General features: G+C 46.8%; 1 protein-coding gene across 1 annotated transcript in view; it reads right to left on the bottom strand.

Annotated features, from left to right (window-relative positions):
* Positions 1-931, bottom strand: part of Ppargc1b (PPARG coactivator 1 beta) — a 103,836-nt gene extending 102,905 nt beyond the window's left edge. The window contains exon 1 of the mRNA XM_057788830.1: positions 841-931. Within this exon, the coding sequence (XP_057644813.1) occupies positions 841-918 (78 nt within the window). The 5' untranslated portion in view covers positions 919-931. The remainder of the gene's footprint in view (positions 1-840) is intronic.
* Positions 932-17,937: the final 17,006 nt, after the last annotated feature.

The raw sequence follows: 17,937 nt of genomic DNA, 5'->3' as shown, positions 1-17,937 counted from the left end.
CAGCAGCTCTCTCCTCCTCCCTCCCGAACACCAAAGCACACTCCTGTCACGAGCGTGTAGCCGGTGAAGCTCCCAGGCTCAGCCAGAACCCGGGACGCCGCCTCACCTTCCCTTCCCCCTGCATCGTGGAGCGCGCGCCGAGGCCGCGCGCCGCAGGGGGACCCAGACACCCCCCAGATAGTCCTTCCGCCCCAATCCAGCTTTGCTCTTGCCTAGAGGGTCTCCTCCGGATAGCGAAAGCTGATAGACACTATCTCCGCCCGCATGTCCACGTGCCCCGCAGACCCTTAATTCCCCTAGTCGGCAACTGACAGGAAACTCTGCGCTGCGGGAGCAGGTGGGGGGCTGCAGACAAACCAGTGGCAGTACTTGGGGTACCCCGGTGCTGGAGAACGAGGGGACTCCAGGGCTGCGGGCCGCCTCCCTTAACCCCGCCACAAGTGCACGTGAAAGTACGGCAGCAAGTGCTGGGCGCCGAGGACGCGCCTATAGCACCCAGAGCCAGCCTTAGGGGTCCCTCCGACCCTGGCTAGACTCTACCTGCCCAAGGAATCGCAGTACCCCTCAACTTTGTCGGTGGGGGAACCATAGACTCCAGGTAGCCCTGACCAGACCCTCCCGGATGACTGTGTCCCCCATTGCTACAGCATGCGCCGGCGACCTGCAGCTCGCTACGCCTGTAACGGAGCGCAGCGCAAGGCACGTGGAAGGGGGGCTCTGCAGCCTGAACCCCCAGATCGCCCCGGTACGCCCACAGCTGCGCTCCTGGCTCCGCAGCTGCCGCTGCAGCCCCACGGTTCTGCACCCTAGTGTCTGGCCTGCTCTGCCCGCTGGCCGTACCTGCGTGTCAGAGAGATAGTTGAGGAAGAAGGACGAGAGCTCTTCATCCAGCAGCGCGCTGCAGTCGTTCCCCGCCATCTTCCAGCCGCGGCTGCAGCGTGCGGCGGAGTCAGCGCCGAGCCCGCCCGGGGGAGGGAGCGAGCGAGGAGGAGGGAGGAGGCAGCCCGGCGGGCGGGTGGAGGGCGGAGCTCGGGCCCCCGGCTGCGGCAGGCCGGCTGGCTGCGGGGGCGGGGCCGCGTGAGCCTGGGGTCGTACCCCCACTTTCCCTGCTCAGAGTCTGTCGCGGCGACCAGGTCTCGCAGCCCCCCGCAGGGATAAAAAGCGCCGGCAGCCAGGTGGCGGTGTCCGGGCCAGCAGCCCGGTGCCTGCGCAGCAATGCGGGCACCCCCTCCTTACTGCTAGAGCGAATCACGTTGCGTTAGCGCTGGGCGGGCCCTTGCCTGACAACCTGCTTCTACACAGCTGGGGAAACTGAGGCTCCAGGAGGTTTGGAACGGCATTTGAAGCCGCAGTGTGCTTCAACAGCAAAAGAGAAAGCTTCAGAGGCCTCCTAAGTTCTCTATCCAGAGTGCAAGACCAGAGAGGGAGGAAGGCAGGCACAGGTCAAAGGCAAAGAAATCAGAGACGACTTCTCGGAGAGGGTGGCATTCGTATGTTTTCTTTGAAGCCTTCCCCCCCTCCCCATTTCCTGTTAAGCTTAACCATCCCCCAATTATGTCCTTTACCATAGCCTACACTGTCTTTTTTTTTTTTTTTTTTTTTTTTTTTTTTGGTTTTTTGAGACAGGGTTTCTCTGTGGTTTTGGAGCCTGTCTTGGAACTAGCTCTGTAGACCAGGCTGGTCTCGAACTCACAGAGATCCACCTGCCTCTGCCTCCCGAGTGCTGGGATTAAAGGCGTGCGCCACCACCGCCCGGCAGCCTACACTGTCTTGAATTGGCTAGACTTCTGTCAGTCTCCCAGGTCCACTGACCTTCTCCCTTTTCTTAATAGGAACCTTCTGGAAAGGAGCCACTATGCTAATCGGTCATTCACCGAATAAGGGTATCTTTAGGGCACACTTACCCACTACCATTGGTTTTTTTTGGGGGGGAGGGTGTTTGAGACAGGATTTCTCTGTGTAACAGTCCTGACTGTCCTGGAACTCACTTTGTAGACCAAGCTGGCCTCGAACTCACTGAGATGCTCCTGCCTCTGCCTCCCAAGTGCTGGATTAAAGGCACGTGCCACCACCGCCCGGTTTTCCATCACCCTTGTAAGTACCAACTCATTTGTTGTTTCCCAACCCCAAGCCTATGCGACCCTTTCTCTTAGAAGTATCTCAGCGGCCCTTGTACCTTGGCTTCCGTGAAGAATTGATTTGAGTCAATCTGTCCTTGCTAGAGTCTAACACATGAAACCAGACTTAAACCTTGTTTTGTTATTACTTCAGTTGACCAGGGGTATTTAATAAATAATATGTTAATTGAAAAGGCTGGAGGGCTCTGCTCTCCCCCACCCCCTCTGTCACCACGTACTCTACCAGATGAGGGAACTATAGGTCAGGACTGCACTCCAGGAGACTCCTGAACCAGAGCCAGGAAGCAAACCTTCTGACTTCAACCTTGAACTCTCATTGCTTCAAAGCTGGCCAAGCAGGCATCTAGGTGTGTGAGGGCAAAGGAGGGGTGTGGAGGGGCAAGGGCTGGGGCTGAATAAAGGCTGCAAGGCAGGAAGACACAGACCTGTTTATTGGGCACACCTGCCTCTTGCCACCTCCCTCCCACAGGGTACTGGCAAGCGGCTGCCCCACCCTGCCCGGCCAGCCAGCGGGCTCTCCTTCCAGCCAGAGAAGGAAAGAGCCTCAGCACACCTGCTCAGACTTGAGCCACACAGCAACAGCTTCCTTCTTCTCCAGTCTGAGGTTCCCAGAACCGCAGGGTGTGATTTCACTCTTTGGGCTCAAGGCCAGCATGCTTTTAAGGAACAATGCTGCCAACAGAGAACCTACAGCTAGCCTCAGAGGAGTCCTGGGTTCTGGTCCAGCCCATACTGTTCCAGTACTGGGCAACTCAGTCAGGGTCACTGCCTGGTTTTGAACCCCAGCAAGTCATCTCATCTCAGGCTTTGGTCTCTCATCTTTACAAATGGGGATAGTGAAATCACTTACTCATAGTGATGTTATGAAGATAAAGAGATAAAATATGTAAAGTGTTTGGCACAGGGCCTGCCTTCAGGGGGAATATGAGAAAATACCCTTACGGGTGCTGGCCTAAATTATGACTTACCTTCCCTCCAATTTAAACGGACTCTGTACTCCATTCAGGTCTGAATCCTAATACCAACAACTGTGTGCACTGTTACTTAAAAGTAAAAGGGAGAGTCAGGCATGATGATGCATGCTTGTAATCCTAACACTTGGGAAGTGGAAGCAGGAGGGTCAGGAGTTCCAGGTCATCCTTGGCTATATAAACCTGGAGTACAGGACATGCTGCCTCAAAAAAAAATGAAGCAAAGACTGGGAACATAATTTACTTTATAGAACATTTTACCTACCACACATGAAGTTCCGGGTTTTATAGAACCAAATAAAACTGGGTATTGCGGCATGCCAGCACTTCGGACACAGAAGCAGAAGAACCAGATGTTCAAGGTCATCTTTGACCACGTAGCAAGCTTGGAGCCAGCTTGGGCTACATGAGACCCTGACTTACAAAACAAAACAAAACAAAAATGATGAGCCTCAGTTTCCTCATCTACAAAGTGGGGACAGCAATGGTGCCATTTCACATGGGCCCTTGTAAGCATCAAGTGAAATAATACGTGTAAAAAAATTGCTTGGCCCTTGTTCAGCAGACAGGAAGTGACCATCACCGTCATTATCATCTTCATTATCACCAAGGACTTGAGTGCTCCAAGGCTGCTGCTCCTGGACCAAGTAGAGGTCCTATAAAACGGTTTCCAGAACATCCCCATTCTAGTCTGGCCCTTTGTTGTTATGACTTTTGTAACAAAAGGGATACATTGGGTCCCCTCCCCAGCCAGCCGTCCCTGACCATGGCTGTGCACTGTTCGCTGCCTTGCTAGAGACTCCTTCAGAGACTTTGTTTTTAAAACTCTGGCATTGTTAGAATTACTACCCATTGCCCAGTCTTAAAGACTTTATCGTTGACACTCTGATTGGGTTGTGGCTGCCAAGACATTTAGGGTGAACCTCCACCTGAGAAGCTTAGCTTGCTTTTCAGGAGTTCTTTCCTTAAAGGCACTCACAGTCTCAGGCCCCACGACCCTCTTGCCTCCTTGCAGGAGTGTGGAGTTCTTCCTTGAGAAAGTCGTCAGGCACGCTGAGTGATCATTCATGCCTGCAACCCCAGCACTCAGGAGGCTGAAGCAAAAGGGCTGCAAAGGAAGTCTGAGACCACCCTAGGTTGCATAGTGAGACCTCCTCTCAAAAAAGAGAAGAAAAGAAAAGTCCTCAAGAAACCCAAGGTGACAGAGCATCTCAGGTTGCTTGCTGGTCTTCTGCCCAGCTAATGAAAAAGCCCCTGAATGAAGCCGTGCAGAGTCCCTGACCCAAATGTACTGTTAGCATCTCAGGCTCCGACTGAACCTCCCAGCTTTCCTGTGCATCTGAGCTGCGTCATCTCTAATCCTTTCCACCAGCTTCAATGGGATGAATTTATCCATTACATCCCCAGGGGAAAGGAAAGCTTAAAGGGGGGTTAATGCTGGGGATCTGGCTCAGTGGTGGAACATTTGCCTCGCACACTCGGGGTCCTAGGCTAAACCTCCAGTATTCCTTGCAAAAGGGGAGAAGTGATTACCTGTAGACCAAGCAGCTAGAGGTTCAGCTAAGGCCAAGCCTAGGTGTGTGCCCATCCAAGCGATAGCCCCCTAGAAGGGAACTAGAAGTGGCTCCTAACAGCTGGCCACCTGGAGGAAGCCAGAACGGTGGCACATTTAGTTTATGACTTTCAAGGGAAGGGCAATAATACTGCCAGAGTTGGACTTCACGAGGCTCCATGTCTACCTCCTCTGCCTTTTTATTGGCCTTGCCTCCCTGGGAGGTAGTGAAAGTGAATGTGGTACGTGTCCAACCCAGCCCAAAGCCAAGAGCACCCCAGGCTCCTCGGATACGGCTCGAGGAAAAGGAACCCATCCAATTGGACTTGAATATTTTAGCCTTTCCCCCGCCTACAAATACTCCCAAGTGAGACCATCAGCATTTCTTCTCCTGAGACTCTTGAGGACATGACAGTCACCTGGTCTCTGTCACCAGAGATTTCTATTCGGTAGGTCAGAAGTGGGCCCAGATTTAACAGGGTCCCCTGGGTGACTCTGCTTGTCCATCATTCAACAGATGTTTAAGTTACACCTGCTATGTACCAGCTACCGCAGTTGGTGCACACATAAGCCAGTGCCTATAGAACATCTGCCATCCCTGCCCACCTACTGGCCAACACAACTGTTAAGCAAACTATTGTTCAATGAGGGAGAGAGGACACGGGTCTTAACAGGCAGTAAGGCTTTCTGGAAGCCTATGGTCAAAGCTATGGTGCCCATAGCCACATGCTGCTCTGTGTCCCAGCTTCTGTGTCCAAGGCCAAGATGAACTTTAAAAGGCAGCGCCTTTGAACAGTTGATCCTTAAAGTCCCTATCTTAGTTAGGAACTCTATTGCTGCCTGAAACATGATGACCATAAGCAAGTTGGGAAGGTTTATTTGGCTTATACTTCCACATTGTAGTTCATCATTAAAGGAAGCCAGGACAAGAACTCAAACAGGTCAGGAACCTAGAGGCAGAAGCCTGATGCAGAGGCCATGAAGGTCTCCTGCTGCAGCTGGGCTGCCCTTTCACCAATAACCTCTCCTGGATTCTCTTCATGCTGTCCATGAAGAGAACACCCATGGGTCTCTCTTTTCTCAATGAGCCTTTCCATCCTGGGGCTTCCACCACTACTCCAGCTGTGCCTTCACCAAGGGCCTCTCCTGGCCTCTCATTGTACCAAGCCTCGACTTTTTTTTTTTATGGTTGTTTCATGCCTTCAAAACCAGTACCACCTGGGAGGCTCTTATACATGACCAAGTTGGCTACAAACACAAGGTACAACCTTGGTCACATCTGAACACAGCTTGTGTGTGCAGATTCGGAGGAAAGATTTTCCAGAAAATTTTACCTCAGCGATGCTGGTCTCTTCTGAATCGCCACTGATTTCACAGCTCTAGCTGACCAGCATCAATTGTCCCAGTAAAGCAAAAGTTTTGCTTCAGTGGTTCTGGTATCCTGTTAATCACAGCAGATTCTTCAGCCCCAGATAACCAGAACCACAAATTATTAACTCAAAATAGCAAAAAAAAAAAAAAAATCCTGATAGAGTCATTAAGAGACTCTCAAACTTCCCTCTGAAACCTCCCAAGCCAGGCCTGCGTTGTCTGCACTCCAACAAAAATGCCTCACTGAGATCTCAACACTCGGTGGCTTTTCTAGCCCAAAGTTCCACAATCCTTCCAAAAACACGGTCAGTCCTAGCACCACTCCTGGTACCAATTTCTGTTTTAGTTAGGGCTTTTATTGCTTCCATGACCAAAAGCAAGTAGGGGAGGAGAGGGTTTATTGGCTTACACTTCCACATGATAGTCCCTCATTGAGGGAAGCCAGGACAGGAACCGGAACCGTTATCTCTGTCTTCCACTGAGTGACAGAACTTCAGAACTGTAGAGGGGCAAAGGATCACAAAGCCCTATGTGACAGAGACAGGACCGGAAGTCAGAGTTCCAGAAATCACCTGGATGTTTTCATTTGAAGGTCTTTGGCCCAGGAGGAACAAGGCACCTCTGTGTCTGACGATGCCCTTGTCTCTGGCAGTGGCATTCCGTGACTTCGCTGGTGCATTTGACAGAAACAACAGTTCATGTTGTTTCATGTGCAGCAAAATGACTTCAGATCACCAGGTGAGCAGGGCTAAGCAGCTTTCGAGCTTCTTACTGCTTCCTGACTTTATAAGGGCTACCCTCCACCAACCCTCAGCCTCAAAACAAACAACAAACAAAACTAAACATGAAGATAGAAAAATTTGAAGAGGTAGAAACTTACTTTCTCTTTTCTGTTTACAGGGCAAAAGTCTTCAGCAGGATTCTTCCCATGCCCGTTTAATAGGTGAAGAAACAGAGGCACAGAAGATGTGGTGTCCTTCCTAGGTTATTATTCAATATGTACTCTAGTCCAGCAGGGCACAGGTGACACATCTTTAATTGCAGCACTCGGAAGGCAGAAACAGGAAGATCTCTTGGAGTTTAAGGCTAGCCTGGTCTAAATAGCAAATTCAAGGAGAGCCAGGGCTGCATAGAGGCATAGAGAGAACTTGTTTCAAAAAAAAAAAAAAAAAAAAAAAACAACAACAACAAAAAAACTGGGCAATGGTGACACACAACTTTGATCCCAGCACTCAAAAGGTAGAGGCAAACGGGACTCTGTGAGTTTTAGGTCAGCCTGGTCTGCAAAGTGAGTTCCAGGACAGTCAAGTCTGTTACATAGAGAAACCCTGTCTTGAGAAACCAAAAATCAACAACTAGACAAATTAACCCAAATACATATATACATATACATAATATCTATATTTATACAAATATTTGAATGAGATATGTATATGTCAGAAGAGCGACATTTAAAGAGACAGTATTCAAAAGGCAACATAGTGGGGCTGGAGAGATAGTTCGGTGGTTAAGAGTACTGGCTGCTCTTTCAGAGGACCCAAGTTCAATTCCCAGCACCCAAATGACAGCTCACAACTGTCTGTAACTGCAGCTCCAAGGAACGTGACCTACTCGCATATAAATACATGCAGGCAAAACACCAATGCACATAAAAGTAAATCATTAAAAGGCAACAGAGTTTACATTCAGTTTGATATGTGTATATATGTATATATATGTGTGTATACATATATATGTGTGTATCAGACAAAAAGGATAACTGAATGCTCTGTCATTTTCTGGCATTGGAGTCTTGGGGAAATCACTTCTTGAAGATTATTCTATGTCTCCGACTTGTCCTAAAGTTTTGTGTGAATCAAGTTCACACTAGAGAAGACTTTGAACTCAATACTTACGGCTCTAAGTAATTAACAATGCTCCTGTGGGAAACCTTAAGTCTGATTCAAAAGACAGAGAACTACAACATGATGTTTATATATACTTTGATTCAACAAAATTTGTATATCCTTCTGGGTGCCTGGCACCATGCTATAGGACCATAAATAGCAGCCACTTTCAGCTTTTGCTGACAGGTAGTTTCAAGATTCTGGGTTCCACGGTGTGCAGCCATGAGGAGTCGGCAGACAAGTCAGGAGAAATAACCATTTCTTCTCCGGAAGCTGGAAGGGCTGAGGACCGCTTAAGACAAAATTCTTTTCTCTATGGAGCCTCGACTCTCACTCTGTACAGTGACGATCTTGAGCTGGACCAGCCTCAGGCATTTTCTCCAGGGCCTCGGCCCCGGATGTTCTAACTCCTGCTCGTGGGAGAAGTCATCTGGGCCGTGTATAGTTTGGCAGCGAGGCAGCTGGAGTCAGGATGCTGGAAGGAGAATTCAGGTCAGTAGGCCACCCCAGGAGTGTTTTATATGAAAAGGAATCTCCTCAGCTCTGAAGCAGCCAAGAGGATTACAGGATCCAGAGGGAGAGCATGGCCTCCAGGCATGGCAGCCATCATGAGGAGCAGAGCATGGTGTGTCCTCAGTGCAGCGGTATTGTGGATACTGGCCTCTCTGGATTCCTCCAGAATCCCTCAGATCCCACAGCCAATTGGGGCGGGTGGACAAGTGGAAAGGGAGCATCCATGTTCATTTCATTGCTTCACTTTTAAATTGTAAACTATTTTAAATTACCCCAATCCCTAGGTGGGATTTCCACATGGTGGAAAGAGAGAACTCACTCCCACAAGTGTTCCTGTGACCTACACACAAGCGCTGTGATACTCACTGCCCCATGTAAATGTGTCATCAACTTGCTTTGTAACCATGGATCCCTTGTGATATCAGATTTATTTTCTCCAGATGGCATTTTAGTCCCAGACATATCACTAAATATGTAAACGTGGTTAAGAAAACAGTGGGAATGGATGAGGTCCTTTACTTGTTAAACCTTCAAAGGCCTGTGAGATGCTGATACTGAGCCTTGGTGTTCTAATACACAGTCAAGCCAGATCTGCGTAGAAGAGTCTAGTAAACGTTAACCATGACGCATTATTTGAAGTTTATTCATCATCCTGTTGTAAACAGTCTACTCTGTGGTGTGCTACATTTGGTGGACAATACTAGCTATAGCCTCTTCCATTGCAGTGAGCAGGAAACCCTACACACAACAAGCGTACCCAAGGGAGAACAGTCAGGAAGAGTGGATGCTTGCTCCCTAGCTGTGCTCCAATGCGCTCACCACTGTGGATGTCCAGGTGTTTTGTCCCAGGTCCAGGTCCAGTCCTCTTAGCAATGTAACAAAGAAGCCCTCTGGGTTGTCCCCCCCCCCCACTCTGGGCTGTCCTCCCGCTCTGGGCTGAGTTTGCTAATTGTGTTAACCTGGTGCAAAAGCTCATTGTTTAGCCAATCCCTGCTCTGATTGGCCAGAATTAAGTTGCATGCATTCTAAACCCGGGAGTTCAGAGGGTTTATACAAATTACTCAAACCAGGGTTTGTGAGCAAAGACTATGTGGAGGTTTGAAAAAAAAAAAAAAAAAAAAAAAAAAGGCCTCCAAAGGGAGTGGCACTATTAGGAGGTGTGGCTTTGTTGGAGTAGATGTGGCCTTGCTGGAGGAAGTGTGTCACTGTGGAGGCCGGCTTTAAGGTCTCATATATGCTCAAATCATGCCCAGTGTCTTAGACCACTTTATAAGAATTGCCAGATTGCCAGTCTGGGCAAAGACGGTGCACAACTTTAATTCCAGTACTCAGGAGGCAGAGGCAGGTGAATCTATGTGAGTTCGAGGCCAGCCTGGTCTACAAGAGCTAGTTCCAGGACAGGCACCAAAGCTACGGAGAAACTGTCTCAAAAAAAACAAAACAAAACAAACAGAAAAAAGAAATAATGTTCCAGTTGATGAGCTAGCTACCTTAAGACAATAAAAGAAGCACAAATTAAAACAGAGAAGGGTAGTAGTAACTGAAAATTGAGGAGACATTGGTAAAAATGAGAATAGAAAAAGGTCACCAAAATTAATAATTGATGCTTTGAAAGAACCAACAAAATTAACAAAACTTTAGACCAGTGGTTCTCAACCTTCTTAATGCTGTGACCCTTTAATAGAGTTCCTCATGTTGTGGCGACCCCCCCCAACAGAAAATTAGTTCTTTGCTACTTAGTAACTATAATTTTGCTACTGTATGCATTGTAATACAAATGTCTCATATGTGATCCTCAAAGGGATTACAATCCACAGGTTGAAAACCACTGCTTTAGACTGATCAAGAAAAACAAAGAGACTCATTATCAGTAAGAAATGCGACAGGGGACACAATTACCAATTTAACTCTGATTAAGAAGATTGTAGCAATTAGAAACAAATAAAACAGACAAATTCCTACTAAAGCAAAACCCACTGAAACTGACTCGAGAAGAAATGGAACCTTTCATAGACCTGAAACAAGAGCTTCAACTGGCAAGGAAAAGGCTGCCCACGAAGTGCTGGGCACGGTGGGACAGCCTTGTAATCCTACCTCTCAGGAGGAAGAGACAAGGGGTGGGGGCACAGACTCAGGGCCAGTCTGACCTACACAACTCCCCCACACCTAAAACACAAGGACTGGGGTGCAACTTATAACACTCGCAGCATGCACACAGCCTTCTGATCCCCACTTTAAAAATAAAATCTATCCAATGACAAAAGCTCAGATCCACACTTAGCTTCACTATAACGCTTCCGAACATGTAAAGTATTAAGAGCCACTCTTCATGAGCTCCTCGAGAGAGAGCCAAGAGGAGGGGACACTTGCTACCTCATCCCCAGGCCGCCTTATCCGGATACCAAGACAAGACAAAGACGTAACAAGGTAAGTCTAAACCAGTGTCTCTTATAAGAACAGATGGAAATTAATACACCTGAAAAATTAACAGCAGCTAAATATCGTTATAGAAAGATATGTATGTGTTAAGATGCCATTGAGTCCCAAAAGATTCCAATCATCAAAAGCAGTAAAGGAGAATGGAGACATCCAACTAAATTTAAGCACGGGAGGAAAGTGGGACCATTTTGGGAAAGTCTGCAAAAATAGTTCACAAGGAGTTTTGGCTCATAAAGCAAGATTAATATGATACCTGCATTATGTCCCCAACCATTCTGCAGCTATTTTGAGGCTCATTTGTGATAAAGAATATGAGGCTATTTTCACAACCGCATGGAGGGGGCTTATTATAAAGACTCCTCTGTCTGTAGATTCTCCAGGGTAGAACATAGCCTCACCCATGGGCACCATTCAGTTCCCAGTGTTAAACTGTCCCTGTCTTGTAGCCTTTGTGCTCCGTGTTCCCTTGACCTGGAATGTTCTCCCTCACCAACCCCTCATAGCCTGTTCATATCCTTCATCCTCGGCTCACGCTCATCTCCTCAAGTATCTGCCCTGACCAGCTGACGTAAACTAAATCTTTGAAAAGACCTTGATGGTTTATTCATGTGACAAGCAATGTGGGAGTACCAGGAGCCACTTACTGTACCACCCGCAGTCTCTCTCGGGCACAGCCCAGGGCCTGCAATGGGGAAGACGATTCTGAATGAAGAACGAACCCTGTGTCTGTAACACGAGCAGAAAGCTCTGGGTCCTGATGAGGAAGCTGAGACTCCACCAAGAAAAACCAATGCCCAAGTGTCAGGAAGGGTGACCAAAAATTTGGAGTGTGCTCCCAATTTGGATCTGTTCTCTGGACAATACTAAACTGAACCGGACAGAAGCAGGCACAGCAAGGAAAGGCAGGTGGCATGTCAGAGAGAACACTAAACACAGCCATCTTTTCACCTATTCAAGTCCTGTGAGAAGTCGGGTGTAGCAAATCGCTTTCTCCACGTGTTCCTGAGACTGCTGACCAGCGTGACTCTGCTGACTTTATTATTTACCCAGAAGTCCTGAGCATGTGCTCCCCCCCCACCGCCCAGCTGAGATCTCTTCCACTAAACCATCTGAGGTAACAACAGTGAACAAAGTTAAAACTGGGCCTCCTTTGCAAAGAGAAAGGAAAAGGAAAAAGGGAAAGAGACTTAAATATGCAAGGTGTTTAAAGTATTGCCATTGCAGAAGCAATGTCTCTTAGCACACAACAGGCTGCTGCCCTGTGAGGCCCTCTTTCTGCTCTTAGGAGTCTCCCCTAAAAGTGTGTGAGAGAGAAAAGGCTTTCCAGGTGTAAAGACACAGCACCATTGTCCCCAGTCAAGGGTGTGCTGTTCCTCTAGACATCAAAAGTAGGGTCTGCTGCTTGCCTCTATAATTCCAAGCAGGCCTTATGACTCACTTTGATGGAAAGACCGCAAGAGAAGATGTGTTCTGCTCATTCCTGGGCTATGTGTGATTTTGCTCTCTGGGAAGTCAGCCACCACGGGAAGATGAGAAAGGCACAGGCACCTTGAGCCATATCTGCTTCTTCTGCTGAAGAGCAGGCATATGGTTGAGCCCATTCTGGGTTCTCCAGCCCCGGGCCCGCTACCCTATCAGAGCCAAACAGTACCATAGAGACCAACTCCACAGAGTTCTGCTCAAACCACAGCATGAGCTAGTAAGTGGTTATCGTGGCTCCTAAAAATAATTTTACTTGTTTATTTAGTAGTGCTGGGCATCAAACGCAGGCTCTCAAACATGCTAAACAAGTGCTTTACCTCTGAACTATATACCTCCAGCCCTATGGCAAGTTGTACATATGCATGCACATGTGTGTGGTGTGTGTGTGTGTGTGCGTGTGTGTGTGTGTGGTGTGAATGTGGACAGAAGACAACCTTGCATACCCGCCTTATTTGAGACAGGGTCTCTTTATCCATCACTTGTGGTCCCCCAAACCAGCTGGACTACAAGCTTTTAGAAGTTCTATCTCATCTCCCACCTGCAGGAGCCCTGGGATTACCATGTCCAGGTTTACATGGGTTCCGGGGATTCAAACTCAAGTTCCTGTGTGTTCATGGTCACAGCTTTACTGGGGGCAATATTTTAAATAAAGCGACAGATAACAGAAGTGCTGGCTGTATAGATGTTGGTGAGGTGTTGGTATAAGCTGCGCCTCGGGGCCTCATCTGTAAAATGAGGTAACTATAGTACATTGTGGTGATGATCAGTCTACACAGCAAACCTTCAGTGATTCTGTGGATTGTATAAATTGTAATCTCTCGGGCTTGGCGGCACACACTTCTAGTCTCAGCATTCTGGAAGCTGAGGTAGGCTGACCTATGTGAGTTCAAGGCATGTCTATTTCCAGGACAACCAGAGCTAAAGAGTGAGAGTTGTTTTAAAAAAAAAAAAAAATCCCCCAACTCAATGTACTCATAATGTTGTCAACTTCTTAATAATAAATAGTTTTAATGAAATTCCCAAATGAGGATGAACTTTCGAATTAAAAAAGAAGACGGAGAAATAGAAACAATATATTTGAGGTTAGATTTTAGAGATAATGTTCTCTGCTAAAAATTTCCTTTAATTTGATCTTCATGATAAAAAAAATCTTCTATTTAGTGAAATTGCTAAGTAGAAACACCAGCCCTCTTGTAATTTGCCCACGGACACTATAGCATCAACAGGGAACAAAGTGCTTGTGTTTCCTCGTAATCTCATAAGTAGTAAAGTGCAGAGTTCAAGGGGACGCCTTCCTGGACATCCGCTGCTGCTTGTGGCGCTTCTATTATGTTTTGGTGCCGGTGTTATTCCTCACTTCACAGACGGGGAAACTGAGACCTGGAAGATTGTTAGTGACAGAGCTGAGATTTGTACCCTTGACACACTGGCCTGGAGCAGTACACACTGCTCCCGAAGCTTGAGAACTCAATAAATCAACAGGGATTGATCAAACAATTGAAATGCGCCCAGAGACATTGCTCTCAGTCGGGAAACCTCAGCCTGGGCTCTGACTCATGCTGAGACTTTCCCACTGAGCCCTGGGCACTCCAGACCAAGGCAGGATTCAGTAGATTTCTAGAAAAGCCTGGGTAATAATCCAAACCACAATCCCTTGGACCTTAATTTTAACTGACTAGGGTTAGTACTTTAATCCTAAAATTGTGCTAAAAATATACCAGTGGTACTTAGACAATGCAGTGGATTTAGATTCAGACATCTACTTTCAGTGCCTTTGGGCCAGATCTTAGCTCCCTGGCTCTCAGAGTCGAAGACAGTGATCCTGACCTCTGTCATCAATCATGCAATTCAAGTGAGGTAATCCCTGAAAGAACTGGATAAATGCATATTTGATTTAAAAATCACAGTGAAGCGTCCATGTAAAGTTAGATAACATGGACAAGCAACATAAACTGTATAGGTGTTTTTTAATCTTGGAGATTCAATAAGTAGATTAAAATTAAAAAACAAAACCAAAACCACAAGTTACCCCAAGGAAAGGAAGCAAATGGTGATATTTGCATAGGTCATGGAGGCCCACCATGAAGCACTTCCTGGTTCATAGACGGTACTGAGTGAGCATTCAACAAACAAATCCTAACATGACTGAGTCACACCCCGACCTCCAGTACCTACCATCACCCCTGGCTAGGTAGATGCTTTTGCTCATTTTCCCCTTGGTCTGGGCTTACCTCCTATGTCCAGGCACACCGAGAGAAACCTTTTAAAGTATCCATTCCCACCAGGAAGTGAAAACAGCAAGACCAGACTGCTAGCATCCGGGCTTCTCAGCTAGTATCAGATGCAGGATAGGGAAAGTTGTCTGTGAACACACAGCGACTGAAAGGGAGATTTTTTTTTTGTTGTTTGTTTATTTACTTATTTTTAAACTATTACTAAGTAGTGAAGCGTGTAAGTAGACAGGGGAGTGTTGCCATACTGCACATGTGTGAAACTAGATCTCCCCTTGCATTTTTTTCCTAGCAATTGAACTCAGGTCCTAAGGCTTAAGCAGCGAAATCTTTACTTACTGAGCCATCCTTCTCATCCGCCTATTTATTTATTTTTCAGGTAGTGTCTCATGCAGCTCAGATTGGCCTTTAAGTGTTGAGGATTATAGGTTAAGTGTACCTGTATGCCCAGATAAAGTGTGAAAATTTCCTCCCTCCCTTCCTCCCTCCCTCCCTCCTTTCTTCCCTCCCTTCTTCCCTCCCTCCTTCTCTCCTTTTCTTCTTCCTTCTCTCCCTCCCTCCCTCCCTCCCTCCTTCACACCCTCACTCCCTTTCTTCTTTCCTTCCTCCCTTCCTTCTTCCTTCTCTCCCTTCCTCTTTTCCTCCTTCCCTCCTTTTTTCCCTCCCTTCCTCCTTCTCTCCCTCCCTCCTCTTTCCTTCACTCCCTTCTTCCTTCTCTCCCTTCCTCTTTTTCTCCTTCCCTCCTTTCCTCTCTCCCTTCCCTTGAGGCAGTGTCTCATGTTGCCTAGGCTGGCTTCCTAATTTGAAGCCATGGTTGACCCTCTGTCCACCTCCCAAGTGCTGGGCTTACAGTGTGACTCACAGAAAAGGGCACTACTTTATAACTATACTTAGGGTTGGGAGTAAAATTCAGTGGCAGAGCACTTGCCTGCCACGCATGAGTGAGGCCCTGTTTTCCACTCCCAGGTCTCCAAACACGCATGCACACCTGTATACATAACTACAGCACGTAGCATACAAATGGGGGGTAAGTACATGGGAAAATCATTAGTACACTTGCAAAAGCACAGCACGACACTGCGTACATATCCCGCGGTGAATTCAATCACACACCAGCAATACCAATTGTTTGTGATATTTTGCAGCAACTTGAACTCTCGTGCAACATTTGTAGGAATGAAATATGCTATAAACATTTTGGAAAATAGTTTGGCAGTTTCTAATAAAATTAAATATCTATCTTCTATATGACACAGAAATCCCATGCTATGTATTTATGGAAGCAGACTAAAACAATGTCTACATAAAAAAATGTGTGCAAGAATCTTCATTGCGGCCCAATTAATAATAATCAAAAACTGGAAGCTAGTCCTTCAGGTGGTGAATGAGTAGACAAACGGTGGCATGTCCATTCAATTAAATACTATCCTGCAATAATAGAAGAACATGCTATCAACTCACATGCAACAGCACAGACGAATTTCAAGTATATGACACTAAGCACAACATGCCAGATTCAGAGGACTATATAGAGCATAATTCTATTTATGCAAAATTTTAGGAAAAGCAGTATTATGGTAAAGAAAAATAAAGAGCAGATTGGCCACAAAGTAGCCCAGGGAATCTCTCATATGACGGCAATCTTCTAAAGCTGCATTGTGTGAGTGGTAGGACTGTCCAGTCTTGTCAAACGCCAATGCAATAAAACAGACTCATCTTATTGGATGCAAATTGAACCTCAGTGAAACTAATGTTTAAAATACAGATAGTACCTGTTTGCTGTTTTGCCACTATAGATTAATTGCTTTTTAATTTTTTAACACATTTATTTATTTTGCAGATATGTGTGGGCTGGGTACACTCATGGAGGTCAACAGACAACTTTCAGGAGTTGGTTCTCTTCTTCTATATGTGGATCTCTGGGATGGAACTCAGGTGGTCAGTGCTGGTAGCAAGTACCTTCACCTGAGGAACCATTTCACCAGCACCAGCCCTGAATTCCTCTTTGAGGCAATTCTCCTATCTCAGGAGAATTCCAAAGAGAGTCTGGATGGGTATTTGCCAAGTATATCATATAGGAGATTCCTGAATTGGGCACAAATGAGAAGAGATGGCCTCTAAAAACATTCAAGATTATGGAACTTAGGCACAAAGCCAGTATTATGTGTGGTAGAAAGAGCAACGGTCCAGAAGTCAAGAGCCATTCACTGGTACATTCATTCATTCATTCATTCATCCCCCAAACACAAGGGAATTAAGCCTGAGCTGGTTTGAGCTGGGTCCCCACACAGCCACGCCACACCTAAAAGAGTCCTACCAGACACAAGCCCAAGCTAGGCCTTATCTTATATAGACGGTTCCTGACTTGGTGGCAAAGGAGGAAATGGATGTGACTCAAGGAAGTCATAGGGACTAGCACTGATGACCTCCGTGTCTGCTGCTGCTGCTGCCGCAGTCCAGGCCCACTGCCTCCTCTTGCTCGAACAGCCACAGCAGTTTCCTGGGTGGTCTCCTTGGGGATGCACTAACTGCCTCTGGTTCCCTCTACATGCAGCAGCCAGAGGGTTGTTGTTGGCATCTGAGATCCAGATCCTTTGCTGTATGCTCCTACTTCACCATTCTTCCATGGTACCTCGAGGGCTCATGTTAAAGTCCGGAGTCCTCAGGATGGCTCAAGGGCCTGGCCTTATGTAACATATATTGAAAGATCAGCTAGGGATGTGTGGTATCCCATAAGCGTGAACAGGAAGGAGGAGCAGAAAAGAATAAAAGGGAGAAATTCTTTTTTTTCCTTTGTTTACACATTGGGTTTTTTTTTTTTTTGTTTTTCGAGACAGGGTTTCTCTGTGGTTTTGGAGCCTGCCCTGGAACTAGCTCTTGTAGACCAGGCTGGTCTCGAACTCACAGAGATCCGCCTGCCTCTGCCTCCCGAGTGCTGGGATTAAAGGCGTACGCCACCACCGCCCGGCTAAATATGTAGCCCAGGCTGGCCTCGAACTCGTGATCCTCCTGCCTCTGCCTCCTTCAGCAAATCCTACTGGCGTGCGCCACCACAACCAGCTACACATTGGTTTTATTGCAAGAAAGCAACTTGGACATGTCAACATTTAAAATGAGCATCTTTTCTTTCCAGTGAAAACCAAAAGAGAAAAAGAAAACAAAAGAAAAAGAAAAATTAAGAATAAAGTTACAACAGAGAATGTCAACTCCAAATAAAACCGTACAGGTTCTGTTGATTCTCCCATTGAGTAGCAGGGTTCAGGTCATCGTTAGGAGAGATTTTATTTTAAAAGTGTCATCTTAAACTGCAAGGATGTCCGTTAAACATCACAATTACACATACCAAAGGAGAAG

Source organism: Chionomys nivalis, chromosome 14 (genome assembly GCF_950005125.1).
Source record: "Chionomys nivalis chromosome 14, mChiNiv1.1, whole genome shotgun sequence".
Taxonomy (NCBI): Eukaryota; Metazoa; Chordata; class Mammalia; order Rodentia; family Cricetidae; genus Chionomys; species Chionomys nivalis.
Note: the sequence above shows the minus strand (reverse complement) of the source record. Positions and strands in the feature narration are given on the sequence as shown.